Consider the following 19,286-nt stretch of genomic DNA (forward strand, 5'->3'; position numbering starts at 1 on the left):
GACTTTTCCAATATCACTTCGCTACAAAATAACTAGTTCTAATTAAACTTATTCACATTAAACCACAAAAACATTATTTTATTTCATATCAAATTTCATCTGGTATTCCATGTGCAGTTCTAGACAAAAACCTCAAGTAAACCTGAACACTAAGGTTTACCTCACCTGCCTTGAACACCTTGCAGCCAGTTCCCTGTGTCCTGCTCTGGGCACTGGAAAAGACTAGAGAGGAAAGTGATCCTTCAATAAGTGATAAGAAAGAAAGAAAGAGGGAAAGTGGAAAAGAGAGAAAGAGGGAAAGAGGGAAAGCACAGCCTAATGGAGAAAGGAATGCCTCAGTCTCACATAGTGAAAGCTAAGAAGGAAAAATGTAGAAATCTGTGAAATCATGGATGGCACAGAAAAGATAATATTTTCCTCCAAAATAATATAGTAATGGAGCATTCTGTGAAACTCAAATGAGTCCATTTGATATAAACAAAAAGTAGTAAGAGCTCACTCAGGAAGTGGGTCAAAAACCAAAACAACATACTCCAGAGCATCCCGAAACAAAGTTCTTGCAAGAAACAAATGGATTTAAAAAAGGAAGAACAAATATATGAATGACAGGGCCATGTAAAAGAAGATGAAACAGTCCTTCTTAGCCAGCCCAGGGAAGAAAATCTGGTTCTAGGCTTTAGGGCTGTTTGATCCCTAAAACTTGTTCAATGGCACAAGTCTTTTAACTTTGTAAATCAGCTCAAAGCCTGAACGCTGTTGTCCTTCTTGGTGTCCTACCTAGTAAAGTGCTGGAAGAGTGCTCAAAACCATTTCAGTACCTGCCAAATATTATAAACTAAGGTTCAAAGAGTCTTCTTCAGTAGGTTTAGTCATTGTAAAGCAATCAACTGGCTGTCCTAACTGAAAGGAAGACTAGCATGTGAGAAAGTTCATCAGCTTTGGGAAATGAACATCCTTTTATAAGATTTGGTCCCTGCCTCATTCTCCAGGCTCATTTCTAATAGCCTCTCTGTTTTATCACCCTACCCCAGTCTTGGGACTGCATAAACGCCAACTTCACTTTAAGTCCCTGAATGCACAATTCTATTTTATAATCCCATACCTTTCCACACACTGTACCACTTTTCCCAAAACCAGCTTAAAGGTCACTAGGGAAGCCTCCTGATATTCCCAACAGAGAACTAATTTTCCTCTGTGCTTTATCTCCCATTTTTTTTTTAACATGAAACAGCTTAAACATAATATAGAAAATAATATAACAAACACCTGTATTGACATGTCTAAATATTATCCCATATTTGCCTCAGAGTTTAAGAAATTAAACATTTCAATCACATTACCCTCTCCTTTTCCCTGAGGATAACAACTATCCTGAATATAGTGTTTCCTACTTTTACTATATATGTATCCCTATGTCATGGTCAGGTTCATGTGTCAACTTGGCCAGGAGCTGGTGCCCAATTGTCTGGTCGGGCAAGAGCTTTCCTGTTTGTTAGTATGAGTACATTTCATGGACTTAAATCATGATCATGTCAGCTGCATTCACAGCTGATTGCATTTGTAATCTGCTAAGGGGAGTGTCTTCTGCAATGAGTGATGCTTAATCTAATCACTGGAAGGCTTTTTTAAAGAGGATTCAGAAGAGAGTCTCTCTTCCTGCTTCAGCCAGCAACCCTCTCCTGTAGAGTTCATCCAGACCCTTCATAGGAGTCGCCAGTTTCACAGCCTGCCCTACAAATTTTGGACTCTTTCATTCCCACGGTTGTCCAGTCAGCCTCTCCTGAGAGTTCATTGAGGATCTTCATCAGAGTTGACAGCTTGCTGCCTTTCCTACCAACCTTGGACTCTACATTCCCACGGTTACATGTAACACTTTTATAAATTTTATATCTATGAATATCTCCTGCTGATTCTGTTTCTCTAGAGAACTGTACCTAATACACCCTAAAAAATATGAATGATTGTTTGCCATGTTGTTAAACTTTGATATCACACCATATGTATCATTCTGCTTTATTTTCTTCTTCAACATTGTGTTCTGAGTTTGTTTTTAAACATTGATATGTAGTCCAAGTTCATTCATTTTAACTGCCCTCCAAATCCTGCACCAAGTTGGACTCCCACCAGTAGCGTATGGGAAATTCTCTTTGCTCTATGTGATTGCCAGCACTTCCTTCCATCAGAGTTTTTTCAGTTTATATGTGTCAAATGGAATTTCACTATGGTTTTAATTTACATCTCTTTGATTATTACTGTGGTTAAATGTCTTCTAAGATGTTTTCTTGGCCACTCACATTTCCTCTTTTAGAATTTTCTACACAGATTCTATGCCTAATTTTCTATTCATCTGTATTCCTTTCACATAGTCCTTTGTTGGATGATGAACTGAAAAATATTTCATCTTAATTTTTGTATAGCTTTCCTTCAAAACAGTTTTATATTTTAATGTAGTCTAATTTATCAAACTTTTCTTTAAGAGCTATAGTTTGTTTAGTTAAATCCTCCCCTACCTTAAGAATATAAAGATATTCTTCTCTCTCTTCTCATAAAAGCAATACCTTCCACATTTAAATATTTAATTCTCTTAGGTTTTTTGTGTGTGTTTTTTTTTTTCGCATGGGCAGACACCGGGAATCGAACCTGGGTCTCCAGCATGGCAGGCAAGAACTCTGTCTGCTGAGCCACCATGGCCCACCCACTCAGAATTTCTACTTTTGTTTTTAATGTAAGGATAAAATTGTAATTCTTTTTATATAGCTAGCCAATTGGTTTAGTTCTGTGATATTTTTTAAAACAAAACTTTTATTGAGGCCCTTATTACAGAGTATTGCTATGTGTTTGTTTATATTTTATTACTAGTGGAACTTTAACAGTAATAGAACTGTTAAAGAAAAGGTTCTGTGTGTTTTTCATTTCTGTATTTCAGAAACCAGCATCAAGTCCAGCACAAATACTAACTGAAAGTATTATGTGTTAAAGTACTAAAGCTATTATTAAAAATATACTGAAAATATATTATATGAACACTCCTATCTAAGAAGCTCTTATTTCTTGTGTGTAGCAATCTTCAATATAAATCAATCTATGTTTCCTGATACAGAAGCAATATGAGAATCAAAAGAGTTTTCCCAAAGAAACTGGGAATATATCTGACAGATACCACTCTGATATTTCTCTGTAATTCAGCAGTTAAAACCAACACTTTGACAAACATTCACATATATTCACTAAAAACACCCTGGAGCTAACCTGATACAGCATTTGGCTTTATTTGATGAACACTCTCAAGTCACTGTTTGAAAAGAAGGCTGGGGTGGGAATGGAGAGGTCAGCTGTACTGCTTTCACAAAGTCCAAGGCTTGCTTTCACTTCAAAGAGGTTAATAACAAGGCAAGTTTCAGGTTATCTTAACTCAATTTACCTAGACAGAAATGACATTGAATTAGATGGTTTCTAATTATCCTTCTACATAAGGATTAATCCTTTGAGATAGGCTTGAAGGAGAGATAAGAAGAGAGAGATTCCAGAAGGCCAGTACTATCAACACTTAAAAGGTATAGGCTGTTTCTTCCTTCTTTATTTAATCCCTGATATTTTTTGAATCATATATTAAAACCTTCTCATTCATGCGCAAAACTCATCACCAAAAATCTTGTTAAACAAATCAAATCAGAGTTGTAAGCCAAGTTACACAGAAATAATCTTGGACCTCTGATGCTTTATAATGAGTATTTTATATAGTATTTCATGTTTAAATCAATTCAAGATCAATTGGGAAATATTTATCTCACACTCATTACCAATGGGGATATTAACACTTAGAAATATCACTAAAGAAAGATCTCATTTCATATGACTCATAGCTTTGTTAACTAAATGATTACAATACAATGTCATAAATACTACAGCCAAGGTAGATCCAAAAAGCTGTGATGGCAAAGACAAGCCTAGCTTCACTGAGTGTTAATACTGGAGCAGAGTCTTAACGAATGAGTAGATTTTAAATAATTGCAGTGAATCCAATGCCTTTGTTTAGACATGAAAACACAAATGTTTTAATTACTTTTAGTATGAGAGTTTAAGATTATGATTTATATAATTACAAGTGCCAATTATATAATCATTAAGAAAATAACTTTCTGTGCAATCATTATCTGAAATTAGACATGAAATGGTTCGAAGTAGGTTCAATGCTCAAAGAAATATATATTGATAATTCATATCAAATGTACATTTTCAAACTGATAGGCACCTTTCTACAAGTACAATATAATATACTCACATCAAACATGCAAAAAATATGACCTAAGTTCACACCCATGGCAATAGCACCATGTTTCTGCTAGTGTTCCCCCATCTCTAGGATTCAGGAAACAGCTAAGAAGCAAAAAGACAGTAGAGGATGGAAAATCAATAATTCTTTCTTAAATCAGTCGATTCTTAAGTCAACTGACCAAACTGGTTGGTCAACTTAAGAGCAGCAATCTGTTTGTAAATAAGGAGGCTGACTTGTCTTGAAGCTATACTTGCCCAGTTCTTTACATAAGAAACTGCATTATCTGTCTGTATCAAAGAATTGGGAGTCACACAGGTGAAGACCTGGTGCCACTTCCGGCCACAAAGAATGAATTGATAATTTTTCACAGTACCTTTGTTTCAATGTGATGAGTGGCTAAATTTTACTGACAATTTTGAGCATTTAAGTTTTCTTTCATCAGGAACACCAAAGACCAAAAAATTCAGTGTCACAAAAGAACACACCAAATCCTCCTGGAACCAATTTAATGACTTTTAGGGAAAACATGTCTCCATAACGAACAGGCTTTGCTATTTTGTGAATAACATATTTATAATTATGGTTCTTGGCAAATGGGGCAAACTGGCACCAAAAGTTGCAAACATGGGATGTTGCCAACCCACATGCTAAGTCTGGTATTTAATTCAATATCTACTGATGTATATGTATGGCAGGCAGTACTTTTCTGAGCGCTGCTTGATGTCTGTTGAATTTGTATGGCTAACAGAGTTCTCATTGTAGTCCTAATCTTTCACATATTTTACATACAAGGGCAAGAAATAAACAACCTCTTATTTAGGATCTTCTATAAAAGGAGCATTTCGCTCATTATTCCATTGATCTTGAAGGTTATGTTATCCCTAAATAACAGCTGAGAAAACTGGGCTTAGAAAGGATCAAAACTTGACAAAGGTCACACAGCCAGTAAACGTTAAAAACAGAATACTTAAAAGACTCCCAGTTTTCTGATAATTCCAGTGCTTTTTTCCCTTCACCACCATTAAGTCTACCAATGAAGGACCTAAAAAGATGTGTTCAGATAAAAAAGCACTAACAAAATGATGTTCTAAAAAATGTAGTATGTATATGCCCAAGTTTTAGGGTACTTTATAATGTAATGAAGACAGTATCCCCACCAGCTCGGACAGAGGAACAGAAATCATTATTTGTTTTAAATAATGTTTACAGAGGAGGTGAGACTTCCTAATATTCCTTAAACTATCTTGTGATAGAAGCTGAAATTAAGTAATGAAGTCACAGTACTCTAATTAAAACATTTCCATTGAACTTCGTATTTTCTACAGATTTTATGAGGTCAAAGTCACAATATTACTTTAAATTCATATAACATCATATCATGACCAAACTGCACATTCTAAACTCCACTATTTAAATGTTATACATAAATGATCAGGTATGTTATTTCAAATGCAACTTGTTTTGATTAGATTACCTAGATTTTCTACTAATTTTTATATATTTATAAATAAGAAACTAGGTCATTAAATGGTTCTATGAACTAGGTTAAAACACTGTAAAAACTCACTTATGATTTATGAAGTGGTAGATAGCAGCTCTCCTTTATAAGAGACCTGTAGAATTGCTATTTGTTTGAGTACTCACACCTTATGCCATATTTCTGTTCATAGTTTATCTGCAGGATCTAGCAATTTAAGTAATCAAAAATTACACCCTAGGAAAAGATGTTCTGCCAAAATGTCTGGTAGCTTTTAGTGTTAGGAAGCTTGTTTTGGTTATTTTAATAATCTAATGAAACTGTGTTTTAACGAATATATTACTGAAAAGACAGAGGTATACAACGCAGCATTAAAAAACAACTACATCAATGTAAAATAGGAGGACTATTCTCCACCAAACAAGATCTATTGGTTCAATGTTTTTCAAGCTTTTTGGTAACGTGTATCAAGAGCTTGTAAAATGTTTATATTCTTTGACCCAATAATTTCATTTCTAGAAATGTATCCTAAGGAAATAATCAGAGATATGATCAAAGATTTATAAACAAGGATGTGCATTATTCTTGATAAAATAAACTATGGACAAACATAAATCTTGGAAAATTAAAAATGGGTGAAAATGATACAGCCACATGAAATTATTATAAATACCTCAAAAATCAAGTTTTTAAAAATATGTTATGAAATGACAAAATGTGCTTTATATAATGCTAAAGGGAAAGATCAGTATTTAAAACTAATTTTATATTTAAAGAAAGAAAAAAAGAATAGAAAGAAGGCATTGTATCAACAAATTAATAGTCGAAAGTATACACAATTTCATTTTCCTACTTAGAGATTTCCAAAACTTTCATATTTTGTACAGTGACTATTTATAAAATTAAAATATATATATTTAAAAGGTTCCATATATATCAATCTCATATTGGCTTCTTATTTCATTCCAGATAATACCAACCAAGAAAAAGCTCTCCCATGCAAGGGAAGTCTCCATAATGACTGTAAAACAAATACAAAACAGAACAAGCTGATTCTGAGAGCTCCTGACATAATTGTGTCTCTTTAGACTGAATACTAATGCTGACAGCACTAATGGCATAAAAACAGAAGAGCATGAATAATACATTCATTGAACCAATCAATGTTACAATGTTACCAGCTGATGGAAAATACTCAGTGTAAAAACAGAGGAGGAATTTCAAATGCAAATACAGTATAGCAATATACCTAATAACTCTACTGGGTCAAAATATAGGAGAATTATTGCAATTCTGCCAAAAGAATGCAAAATCCATAACAAAACCATTGCTTCCTCATTACCAAATTCTGTTCTACCAATGTTGTATCAAAGGAAAGGTGTTATACACAGATGAAAGTGATTGAAGGCAAATTATTGATATATGATATACTGATATATGACATATTCATGTATATGTATATATTTTTTATATGTGTACCCATCAACAAAATACTCATTATGATGCTAGGAAATGCAAAATTTTAATTGCCCATCTCTGCATTTAGTATGAAATTATATGCTCCACGTTAAAACAAAGAACGGAAATAAAGCAGACATAAAAGAATTCATTATGTACATTATCCATATTTCTAAGTCAAGGGTATTCTAGCATGTGGCAGTGGAGGAAATGATTCCGTTTTCAGTCTCTAGGAAAGGTAAAGTGGCTAGGTGATTGATGGAACATGCCTCAAGGAATACAAAAGGCTTCTCTCATTCACATGTATGCCAGTTCCTTTTCAACTGAGGGTCTGAATTATAGAATAGGTCAATGCTCTAGGAGAGAGTGAAAGAGAGAGGATGAGAGTAAAAGGCTCTTTAACTTTGAAATCCTTTAGGAGAAAACTCTTAGGGCATAATGTTCCACATCTGATACTACTGGGGGAAATACCTTGGAAAAAGGAAAAGAGTATTTACTATAAAAATGTGCTTAGAAATGCCCATAACTCACCTATAGGTCTAATAAATTATATAGCTTTTACTTCAAATCATTCTCCACTTTGAATAATTCACAAATTTGATTTTCCAAGAACATTTTTCCTGCTAAATTCTTTCTTGTGAATCAAGAAAGAAAACAGCTGTCTTAACAGCTTAACAATTTAGCATAATTGCCAAAAAGAATTATCTTGAATTTGATGATAGCTGGTTTCTCCATGGAACCCCTTAGGCTTATAATAAAAGAAACAAGACAACTCATGTACCACTTATATGTTCAACTCATTTTACATAATATAAAAAAGAAAAAAAAAGATTCTGTGTACCATAAAAATGTGTTTATAATAAAATTAAAATATAAAATATAAAATCTCATTATAATATGATAATACTAATATCATAATAGTATTATATGTACTATATATTACGTAGTATATATAGCATTATAATGAAGATTTTTTAGGACAATTTAAGGAAAATGTCTTGGAACAAGTGTTTGACAAACAAGACTGGATTTCTTGGGGATATTATAAAATAATTTTTCTTTGATGATCTTTAAAAGACAAATGGAATGTAAGGGGCTTTAGAGTTGAGAAGGTAGCTAGCAAGTGGTACTTGATTTATCCTTTTTTCCTATTTCAGTGTAAATACCCTTGAAAGTACACAAAACAATGCTGTTACAAAGCATTGCAAAGTAAGCATATTCATCAACTGCTCACCATACATCAGGAGTCATTTCTACTAAACATATGGTTCTGGCTCTGAACGGAAAAGCCAGGCTAGGCAGAGAGGATTGGATCCTCAAATGAGAAGATTTCCCACCAAACTCCATTGCCTTTACCTAATCAAAACGGTACAGCAATCCTGACCCAGAAGGCCAGCAATCACTCCCTTATTGGACAGGAACTGCTTTCTCAGGTGGCCACTGTCACTTCAAACCTTTCTCTTCTCCCTCCACCATTCCCTGCAGCCAACATCTATTGTCAACTTTCTTTCCATCTCTATTTAGGAATTCAGATCCCAATTGTGCAACATGGACAACAAGCTTTAATATTCATTTATCAAACAAGTATTCAAATTCCACTATAAATTGGGCATCTGGTGAGCAAGAAGGCCATTGTCCCAGATCTTATTATACTTATAATCTGTATGAAATTGATAGAGGAAAGGAGCAGAGATAGGGAAAGCCATGAAGAGTATATTCCAGAAACTTTGGATTTTTATCCACCGCTAACTGGCAAAAAAAAAGGAACTAGAGTTCTTTAAATTTATCTGAGAAAAAAACGTTATCTCCACCCAAGTGACCAGGCAACACAAATAAAATAAGAGCCCTCATTCCTCATTTGTCCAACAATCTAATATTGCTTCATAGTACGAACTTTCATTGAGGTATTTCTAGCTATTTTCTAGGTGCTAGGGATATAGGAAAGAACAAGACAAAGTTGCTGATCTCATGGAGTTTACTTCCAGTGAGGGTCAACACAAGAAGCAAAGAAATAAACAGACATTATAAAATACAAGCTCCGTGAAATTTGGGATCTTTGTTTTGTTCACAGCTAAACCCTGAGTCACTAGTGGCAAAGAATAGGCCCTTAATACCTGATTGTTGAATGAATTAATGAATGAATTACAATTAGTTGGTTGTAGGAGGGCCATACTGACTGGTTTTTAATTGCCAAGCACTTACATTCTTCTGCTTATTGGTGACAGATGTCTCCATTTTGGCCACAGGCCTGAGCATGTGACTAAGGTTGAGCCAATCATGGTACCACCTCCCCTTGGTACCAAAAAGGCCTACACTGCACCAATTAGACATTTACTGACTTGCTTTCATGGGAAAAAGATAATTTCTTCTTTGGTCACAAGGTGATGTGGGCTCACAGCTGTCTAAAGACAAGTCTCTCACTCCATGGAGAAGCTGGTTCTCAGAAAACGAAGCTGAGAAAAGAGGATAGAGGTTGTGAGATCTCTTGTGACACTCAAGTTCCTGCTTCCAGCTGCTACAGGAGCTGGAGCTTCCCCTTCCCTATTGTGGCTTCACTGTGTGAAATTTTAAAGACCATATGTTCTAATCAATCTATAAAACAACTAAAAATTAAGAAGAAAACAGTATATTTTTAAATCATGCTATTTGGCAAGTAAAAACCACTCACCTAAACAATTATTGTAATAATTACCACATCCAAAGGGAAATCAAAAGTGAAATTACAGAGCATTTGTAAAATCATATGCAAAAAGTAAAGACAGATACCCATTGGTCAACAATCTACTATGTTCCAGGTACCATGCTATGAACTCTACAGACCAAAGGTAATTAAAGTCAAATTTAAAAATTGAAAGATAAGTATTACAAACTCCATATTACAATTACAGAAACTGAGGCTAAAGGTCATGAAATAAGTGGCAGGATCCTAACAAAGGTCTAGCTCTCTCCTGAGCCTGTGCTATTTTCTCCAAGCCATACACACTGTCATGCGTGGCAAAGGTGTACTGAAAGACAATTCCTAGCCTAAAATGCTCTCAGTGTTCTAAAAGAATAGATATAAATGACGCAAACATTCAACTAAAATATTTGAAAAGGAACAAAACAAATCATGGCAGTCAGGAAAAAGAAAAGTAAGAGATCCAGATCGTGGTGAATTAAGGTAGGTTTGATAAATAAGTATAAGTTCTTGCTGAATTTTTTTAAAAACTCCAAAGGCAAACTACTCAAAAACAAACCAAAAAGAAGTGGGGGGTGTGTGTGGAGGGAGGACGGGGAGAAACACCTCAAATTCTTGAAGGAGAGGAGATAGGAAGGGGGGTGGGGTGGGGAAAGGGACTTCCCTGCCAGGTGTCACAGAATGAGCACGGTAGGGGGCCTCTGGGCCTGAGATCCCACAGTGGCTCAGGACTTTATAAGGACAGGATCTTATCTGATCAACTGGAAACAAACGCTGGGTGACCCTGGGTGAAGTCTTGTAGGTATTCAAGGCGAGTTAACACCAAAAGACCGAAGGTGGTTTATATGGGCTATTTTTAAAACAATTAAATGTGTAAGAATTTGAGTTTGGCACCAGCCAGTTTTTTTAAATAGACCCATGCTGCTGAGAAGAAATAAAGAGCACACAGTAACACTGTAGAGAGACCATCTCTGGCTCATTTATAGAACACAGCGCTTCTGTTTTTTGATATGCCAAAGTGTATTGCTATTCTCCAAAATATGTGTTATTTGTCTATGGAAACATTTCAGAGTATATACTCTCTTTTTTTTTTGGTTTATTTTTTTTATTTTAATTTTTAATTTTTATTAATAAAACCAATCAACATACAGTATGAACATTCTTTTTTTTCCCATCACATAGTTATATATTCATCACCATGATAATTTCTTAGAACATTTGCATCAATTCAGAAAAAGAAATAAAAAGAGAACAGAAAAAAAAATCATATATACCATACCCCTTAACCCTCCCTTTCATTGATCACTAGCATTTCAATCTACTAAATTTATTTTAATATTTGCTCCCCCTATTATTTGTTTATTTTTAATCCATATGTTTTACTCATCTTTCCATAAGGTTGATAAAAGAAGCATCAGAACAAGGTTTTCACAATCACACAGTCACATTGTGAAAGCCAGAGTATATATACTCAACAAACACTACAGTGTGGAAAAAAACAAAAAATGCCCCTTAAAAGCTAGCCCAATACTGTTTTATATATATAATCTAACAATAGCACAATAGAGAAAAGTCACCTGAAAACCACTATAATACACTGTAGAGGCTATTAAACAGCTATGAATAAACCACAGCAAGAAAGTGACCATAGCTGTTATAGATTTTTATTAAGCATTATTCTCTCTTTGTTGAAACTACCACTGAAAATGATGTCAAGGAAAGCAAAGCTTAAGTATTTATCCTTTGTCATCTGACACTGAGAGGACAAGATAGGGTTGCAATTTTCCATCTTCAGCTGGGTTTCATTTAGATGAGGAATGTGGTCCCTATAAAGCCAAGTCAATCATGCTCTTCAGTTTGATGGGGTGGGGGAAGGCAGAGGAGGATTATCCTCTCCTGTTTTGCTTTAAAATGTCATAAATATTCCCTCCACTTTGGACTGCACTAAATTCTGGAAACCTATAAAGCACTGAGGTGTGAGAAAAGGATGTGCAGTAATCCGTTTTATCTATATTGGAACTGTCAATAAGGGTGGGTCTACCTTGGCAATAAAACACTTTTAAAAGCACTATAAAATATTTAAAACTATTTGAATTCAACATATTGACTCGATGGGAGATAATGCCCTAGAACCACAACTGTCAAAACTCAGAAGTGCAAATATGACTGAAACTTATCCTACTATCGACTGGAGTACTTTATTTATGCAAGGTAGGTTGCCCACACAAGATTAGTGCCTTCCCCAACAGTGTGGGCTTATACCTATTGTCCTGATGTAATGTCAAAATTGCCCCTCTTTCCTCTCCAGGGTGGCTAGTTCAGACAGTAACTACATGCTCACCCTAAGCTAGCCAAACAGAACCTGATCTTCATAAAACCCCAACTTGGGGTTGTGGACCTGGATCTTGAAGTCAAGCATACACAACCACCATCGAGTCATAGAGCTGTGAATTATGTGACCTTGGAGAGGTAAGATCCTATCTCACCCTCAGTTTCTTCATGCATAAAATAAAGATAATAACAGTAACTACTTTAGGATGGTTATGAGGAATAAATAAGAAAACATCTCCTGCTTGGTATAGTTGCTGGTGTTTATTAAACACTCTAAAAATGCTAACTATGAATAATAACAACCACCTCACAGAGCCTCAGGTTTCTTCATATATAAACTGGGATAATAATATCAATGTCCTGATGTGGAAGATTAAATTAGAAAACTCACATAAAGTGCTTAGCAGAGTTCCAGACGTACAGTCCATGCTCAATAAAGGTATATTTCCTTCCTTTTCCTAAATTTAAAAAAATTGCTGTACTAATGATCCACCATCATTTGGTGTTTTGTTACATAAATATGAATTCTTCATCTGAAAAAAATAAGGCAAAGAGCAGTAGCAAAAGAAAATTGATGTTTAGAAAAATAAAACCTAAAAGGAAAGCAACAGGAACTTAGATTAAATGGCTAAATTGCAAAGAAATTAAATATTCTACAATGTTTGGAAGGTGCCAGAATTTGGAAACATATGTTTTTGAACCTCTATTTTTTTTTCCATTCTTTGGAGCTATAAGCCCTTTCCTCCAACACTCTACTCCCACCCCTACCCCATCTTACCCACCCAGCCAGAAAGAGAACTAACTATCCCTAAGAGATGACCCATTTATCTCCAAGGACAAAATTGTGAAGCATCTAAGATTTCACTCCTACTTGTAAGTTAACAGGTTAATGTTCCATAGTTTCACAGATGCTTGCTGAAGACTCAAGACTCCTGGGTCAGAGACAAAAATCTTCCATAGTTTCACAGATGCTTGCTGAAGACTCAAGACTCCTGGGTCAGAGACAAAGGGCTTTATGACTCAAAAAGCCACAGAAGTAGCCAGAATGTCAGCCTTGCACTGGTTCTCAGAGTCACAGTTTCCACTGGGTCACATGAAAAGGACCAGGTGACACCTGCATATGCAGTTGGTTGCATTACAGGAGAAGAATCCTGAGCCCAGAGAATCTAAATCTTTTATAACTGTCAGGAAGCATACCTGAACTTTGTCCTGGGAGGAGGCATTATTTTATTATACTAGACAGTAAATAAACCTGCCTTTTTCTCTGGAGGGAGATACTATATCTTCCAAGTCTATTTACTATAAAAATATCCTTGCAAAGAGAGTCTAGAACAAAGGCATTAAGGGCCTCTGCACACACGAGATGCAAAAATGGGAAAAAATCATGCAGAACCGTCCTACAACATCAAGTAGTATTCACGGACTCCTCCCCCCACCCCCACCCCACCCCCCGACACACAGTGTGTTCTCTGCTCAGGTAAATTAGGGAAATATTAACACAGTTTTTTTGTGCATCTTTAAAGCAGAACTTCTCAGAGCCTTTAATTACACTACGTGGCTTAGTGCATCTCCAACGGGGGATATAGAATGCAGTGTTTCAAAACCCATTTTTCACAAAACACCAATTAATATATCCCCTAGGAATATCCCTTGGATCACAGTTTGGGAAATCTGGGGTGAGTTTATACCAAGTGCCCAATACCATCATTCTCTCTTGCACAAGATTAGCTAATACTTTCCCATTTTATTTCCTAAAATCTCAAATCCACAGGGAAGTGTTTACATAAAGAAATGCTTTTTAAACATATTAAGTTATTGAAAGAAAAAAATTGCAGAGATGCTCTGTGTAAGAGAACCCTTAAAAATAATTGAGATAATGTAGATAAAGTACTTAGCCCTAGCTGGCACACAATAAGTACTTTAAAAATAGCAGCTATTATAAATATTCTCCATTTTTATCATGGTGCATTTACAAAACCTTCTTTGTTGTAACACACTGAATTCCTATTACAAGTAAGTTGGTGTGGCTGTAGGAACATCAGGTCATGACTAGTGACTTTTCCCTCCCTAATTCTACTCCCGTACATTTTCCTACATGCGATGTTTCCATTTGCCTCATGCCAAAATTCTACTTCACAAACTGGACCTTATAAACTTCTAGGTCTATTTTAGTCAAAATTTGATAAATGTTACCCAAAGCCAGTCTTCTTTTTTGTTTCGTTTAATGTAAAATTTAGATTAGCATTTGTTTAGAAGAGTGAAGGCAAAGTTTTTGTGCTTGAACTTTCTTTAGCTTTTTCTCCCTTAGCAGGTCTGTCACTGAAAGGTCAAGCTGGATTTCATAAGCAAGTGGCAAGAGGCACTGACTTCACTATCTGAAGTTCAACACTAAAATAAAACATTGCATGGCCTACTTGGTATTTCAAAGTGAAGGTAATGTCAAGTTAGCTTGACTAGTTTCCAAAAGGGGTTTCCTAATTCCCTGTTTCTTCTGACCCCTTTCATGGCAGTAGCCTTAGTTTCTGAGCCTTTTGGGCCACGTTACTTGAGAGGGCAAGACCTGGCATGCAAGCTGGCATCCATTTATACAAGACATCAATCACCAGACCAGTCTGTCAAAATTGTGCCTGTTTGAATAATCATCATGCTTTGACTTAATTAATAATAACCCATTGGATAAAATAAGTTCTAGGTAGAAAGATTTAAGTGAATCTATAATCAGTGTCAAAGTTTAGAGATAAGGTTAGGGGAGTGAGGAGAACAACTCCAATTACTAGGAGACTGGTGGATAACAAAATGCCATGGAAATCAAAATACTCTAGTCCTCTTCTGTGTGTATACCTCAAGTATATTATACTAGATAAGGGCTTTTCCTCTTTATTGCTCAGGTGCTTCTCTGAAACTAGACGGAATTATTTCCCTTTTATTTCACAGTTTAAAGAAGAGATTAATAACCATTTATAAAATATTAATTTTATATCCCATAAACCATAAACTATTTTTATGATAACATGATAGTCAATATCCACTTGCACAGGTTATTCTCGGAGCAATTAAATCTCTTAAGTCAGGTTATAAAAAGGAACTTCTATTACTGTGTCATTCTAGATCTTTCTTGAATAGCAGCTAAGTGAGAAAGTACATTTCTATTTCCAATATTTAAAAATAAATCTTATTATTATATTGCCATCAGTGTGAAGAAGAAACTCCCTAATAAGAAACTTCATTAAAATGTGGTCTACATATTCAAATTTTCTACAAAATTGTGTCAAAATTTCTGCTTAAAAACTTATATACCATTTGCAAATATCTTTAAATATCAGTTTCTGATAATGCAAACTTTTAAAAAGTTCATTAAGAATTCACATACTAGTGTAGTTCTTACAAGTTACAAGAGAGAAAGTTGCCAGGTACTTTCTTGGACTGTACAGATCACCAGGAACCTCTTAGAAAAACAGCCCTTCTCCCTTGAAATTTTCTGATCAGGCTCAGGAATCTGTATTTTTTAATGCTCCCCTCCAGATTCAACCCACGTCAAATTTTAGAACAACCAACGGATCAAGGGCATATATTTCAAGCATTATCAAGCTAGCAGCAAAAAACTGCTTTCTAGAAAAGGAATTGATCTCTCTTTTATAAAAAGTAATCTCTCTGTTCTTTTGGAATGATAAGCCAAGGAGTTTTTGCATGTTCCTAAATATATCATCTTGCTGTACCCACTTTTCCTTCAGGATAAGAATGTTTTTTTGTTTTTAAGTACATACATATATATGTGTGCATGTATGTATGTATTTCTAGCTACAAAATGTTTAAGGTAAAAATGTCATCACTATTTAATTCCTTGTCTGAGAAAAAGACTGTGCTACTGGGGTAAAAGTAAAATAAAAATAAAAATGAAAAGCCACACAGTAGCTGAAAATTCAAAGAATGCTTTTTTTTTTTTTGCATGGGCAGGCACTGGGAATCGAACCCGGGAAGAATGCATCTTTTAAAACAAAAAATTAATTGTGCTTAAGTTTGGTAAATTTTACTGAATGTTCTATTTCTTACATTCATTTTAGTTCAAAGAGTAGGTAAAAAAAAAAAAAAAAAGTGGTCTTTTTTACTTTCCCACCTGGGAAAAAGCATCACCTCAAGCTTTTCAGACAAGTGATTTTTAACAAAGTTGTGGCTGCCTCCTGGTGGCCACATACCCCAACTATAAGGTTTTTAGAAAAGCTTAAATATAGGTCTTGAAAGAAGACTTCAAGTTTTCTCTTTGAAGTAAGAGTAGACACTAAAGTTAGTTACTGAATATCCTGGTATACTCATTCTTGTGAAGTGATTATATCAGGGCCTTTAATTTATTTCCTGAAAGCACCTACAAGTTTTAAAGTTGATCAACTTTGAACCATGCTGCAAAAACATTTCCAGGATATTATAATGTGTTTTTTTGGTTTTCTGTATTTGCATATACTTTACACACAGTATATAAAGGCCCCCATCATCTTAACCCGTAGAGAAGCAGGATGTTACCACCTATGGGCCCTGACTCTGAATACCACCCCTACTATGTCCCTGCAGGCCCAGGGCTGCTCCTTCTCCCAGGTAGCCAGAGGCAGGTGCTCTCTCTCTCTCTCTCTCTCTCTCTCTCTCTCTCTCTCTCTCAGGGCTTTTGCAGCCAGCCTTAGAGCATAGCTAGAGGTTGCTAAAAGGGGTTGCTGGCATCTATAATCTCTCTAACCTGGTTACAGCTTCCTACCTTACTAAAATCCTTGCTCCTGAATTAGTGAGTCTCAAGATTCCAAGTATACATCTTGACCACTGACCTAGCTTGTTTGGGAAGTGGCATTTGCTTTTGGGGAAAAGTCCTTTGACTTAGTCACCCCAAGTTCCCTACCAGTCAGGATTTCTTCAGGGACATTCAGCTGCCAGATATAATTAAAATAGATGTGATAATACACACTGAGAGAATTTATTAATTACATTTTTTTTTTTAGAATGTTAGCTCTGCTTCTCTGGTAGCTTTTACTATTTGTAGAAGCCAAGATAAAATTTTATACTTCTTCTCCTCAATTACCATATTTCAAACATAAATATTACATTATTCTCTTAGAATAAGAAATATAAGCATAAGGCAATCAAAAGTAATTGAATATTGGTAGAGAGAAAGCAAGAAAAATTGAGCATCTATTTGCCTACTTAACCAACTTTCAAAAAATCAACAAATTTAAGGTATCACCACTATGTAATCACATAGTAAAAAATGCCACTTTCTCTACAAACAGGCTAGAAGTTCAAAATAGAAGCTGAAAGTAAATCACCAACAGAAAGAAAAAGCAGCTAATTTGTGACAGTAAATATTTATTCCTTGAGGTACACATCAAATATACAGTGGTCTACATCAGTATAATATTTATTCACAAAGATAAATGAATTACTTACATGTTATTGTGAAGTAGTATGCCATTTTTTTAAGAGACAGAGGCATGCCATACAAAGTTATTGAAACTAGCAGCTAGAATAACTGTATTTATAAAAACCATAATAGCTATAAATATTTATATTGACATGGAACATGTTAAGAATTTATCTTCACATGGGAAAAGACATTTTCCAAACAGCATTACAATATGACCCCATTTTAACATATTTTTCTTATTTATATTTATATATTTGCACAAAATATAACACATCTAAAAATCTGAAATGTAATTCTTTCTTGGCGGTGGAATGAGGGTAATTTTTATTTCCTTCTCTTTATTTATCTGTGTTTTTTGTCATAAGTCTGATATAGTACTTATGTACTTTTAAAAAGTTATCTTTAAAAGAAAAGAAAGTAAAATTATACCATGCAAATTTTTAAGTGCTATTCTGGGCTACCACCAAATCCCTTTGTCAAGAAAGGTTAGTATTGCTGAGTCAATTGGAGACAGCTTTCTTGATGGAGGACTTCTCATAGGACAGCGGAGCTTAAGGGGAGAAAAAATGCACATAGAGCACCACTGTTCCAGGATCTCTATTGTTTGTTTCCATCGTTTTCTGACTCTGAAATTCCTCTACGTCTCCACATTCCAGACTGACTATGGAAAAAAAAGAGTGTGTTTTGCAATAATTGGCTTTTGCTGCACTCTACTGGAACATTCCTTAGTGTTCTGCACAAAATGATCAATAAAGAATGCTTAGGTCTTTGCTGCGTGTGGTTAAAATGTTCTGATAAAGGCTCTGCATACTTCCATGGAAAATTAAGAATATTCTTCAATAAATGGTATATAGTTTATAAACATATTCACCAAAATCACCATATTAATAAATGGCTACACATCCAATAGTTACAATGTGGTAGAAGTGGTATTTATAAATATTTATTTCATACTCCCTTAAAGCTAAAACTTTCTCGTCTCTTCTAAACAAATTTAAAGCTCTATCCTCAATTTTGCAAAAGTTGCTGTCAATTCCCTGAATGTACCAAACTGAACTCAGGGTTTGTAGAGTCATTTGTTACATTAAAAAAGAAAGAAAGAAAGAAATCCTTTCCAAATTAAAGCAGACTGTTTGCAGTTTTTTGGAAAGTAGTCAAATGACTTCCACCTGCTTTGTCTAATTACCAGTCCCTCAGATTTTCTCCCTTTCTCAAAACGCACCTGCAGTCAACATTTCAGCATGAATCTCTGTCGGTGAAAAGTAAATCAATTTGTGTTGGCCCAAGATTCCACCAAACAGTGTCTACAGAGGCCTCAATAACACAGATGCAATGGAAAAGAATCGTGGCCGACTTGTTTCAACAATCTTCCAAGGGCAATGAGGAAAAACTTTCACCTTAGTCCTGTCTTGGGAGTTGCAAACACAGATGTTGGCAAGAATCCCAGCATACACAAAATACTTCTCAATTTTTACTAATACCTGCTAAAATTATGTTTTGGCCTTTTTGCCTGGAAAGAAAAGTATGGTATGACCCTTTCTTTTGACTTTATAATCTGCATAAATCTCTTGAAGAGGGTTCACAGGGAAAGTTTCCATGGAACATTTCTTTTGTAAAAGAAAAAAAAAAAAGCTGAGGCCTCCTCAGCATCCTTCTTTGTGGATTT

The 19,286-nt window shown here is 35.0% G+C and overlaps 1 protein-coding gene and 1 long non-coding RNA gene across 9 annotated transcripts in view; both read right to left on the bottom strand.

Annotated features, from left to right (window-relative positions):
- The window catches only part of BBS9 (Bardet-Biedl syndrome 9), a 699,527-nt gene that overhangs the window by 255,383 nt on the left and 424,858 nt on the right, over positions 1 to 19,286 (bottom strand). The window contains exon 20 of one of the 8 annotated variants that reach the window (XM_077120133.1): positions 18,049 to 18,281. The exons of the other annotated variants lie outside the window; for them this stretch is intronic. Within the exon in view, the coding sequence (XP_076976248.1) occupies positions 18,258 to 18,281 (24 nt within the window). The 3' untranslated portion in view covers positions 18,049 to 18,257. Of the gene's footprint in view, positions 1 to 18,048; positions 18,282 to 19,286 lie in introns of those variants that run through there. 8 annotated transcript variants of the gene reach the window in all.
- LOC143685148 (uncharacterized) lies at positions 3,251 to 6,398 on the bottom strand. The gene is made up of 2 exons (XR_013176405.1): positions 4,283 to 6,398; positions 3,251 to 3,421 (listed from the first exon to the last, which is right to left on the bottom strand). It is a non-coding gene; the product is annotated as an uncharacterized LOC143685148 (long non-coding RNA).

This window comes from Tamandua tetradactyla, chromosome 1 (genome assembly GCF_023851605.1).
Source record: "Tamandua tetradactyla isolate mTamTet1 chromosome 1, mTamTet1.pri, whole genome shotgun sequence".
In the NCBI taxonomy this organism is placed as follows: Eukaryota; Metazoa; Chordata; class Mammalia; order Pilosa; family Myrmecophagidae; genus Tamandua; species Tamandua tetradactyla.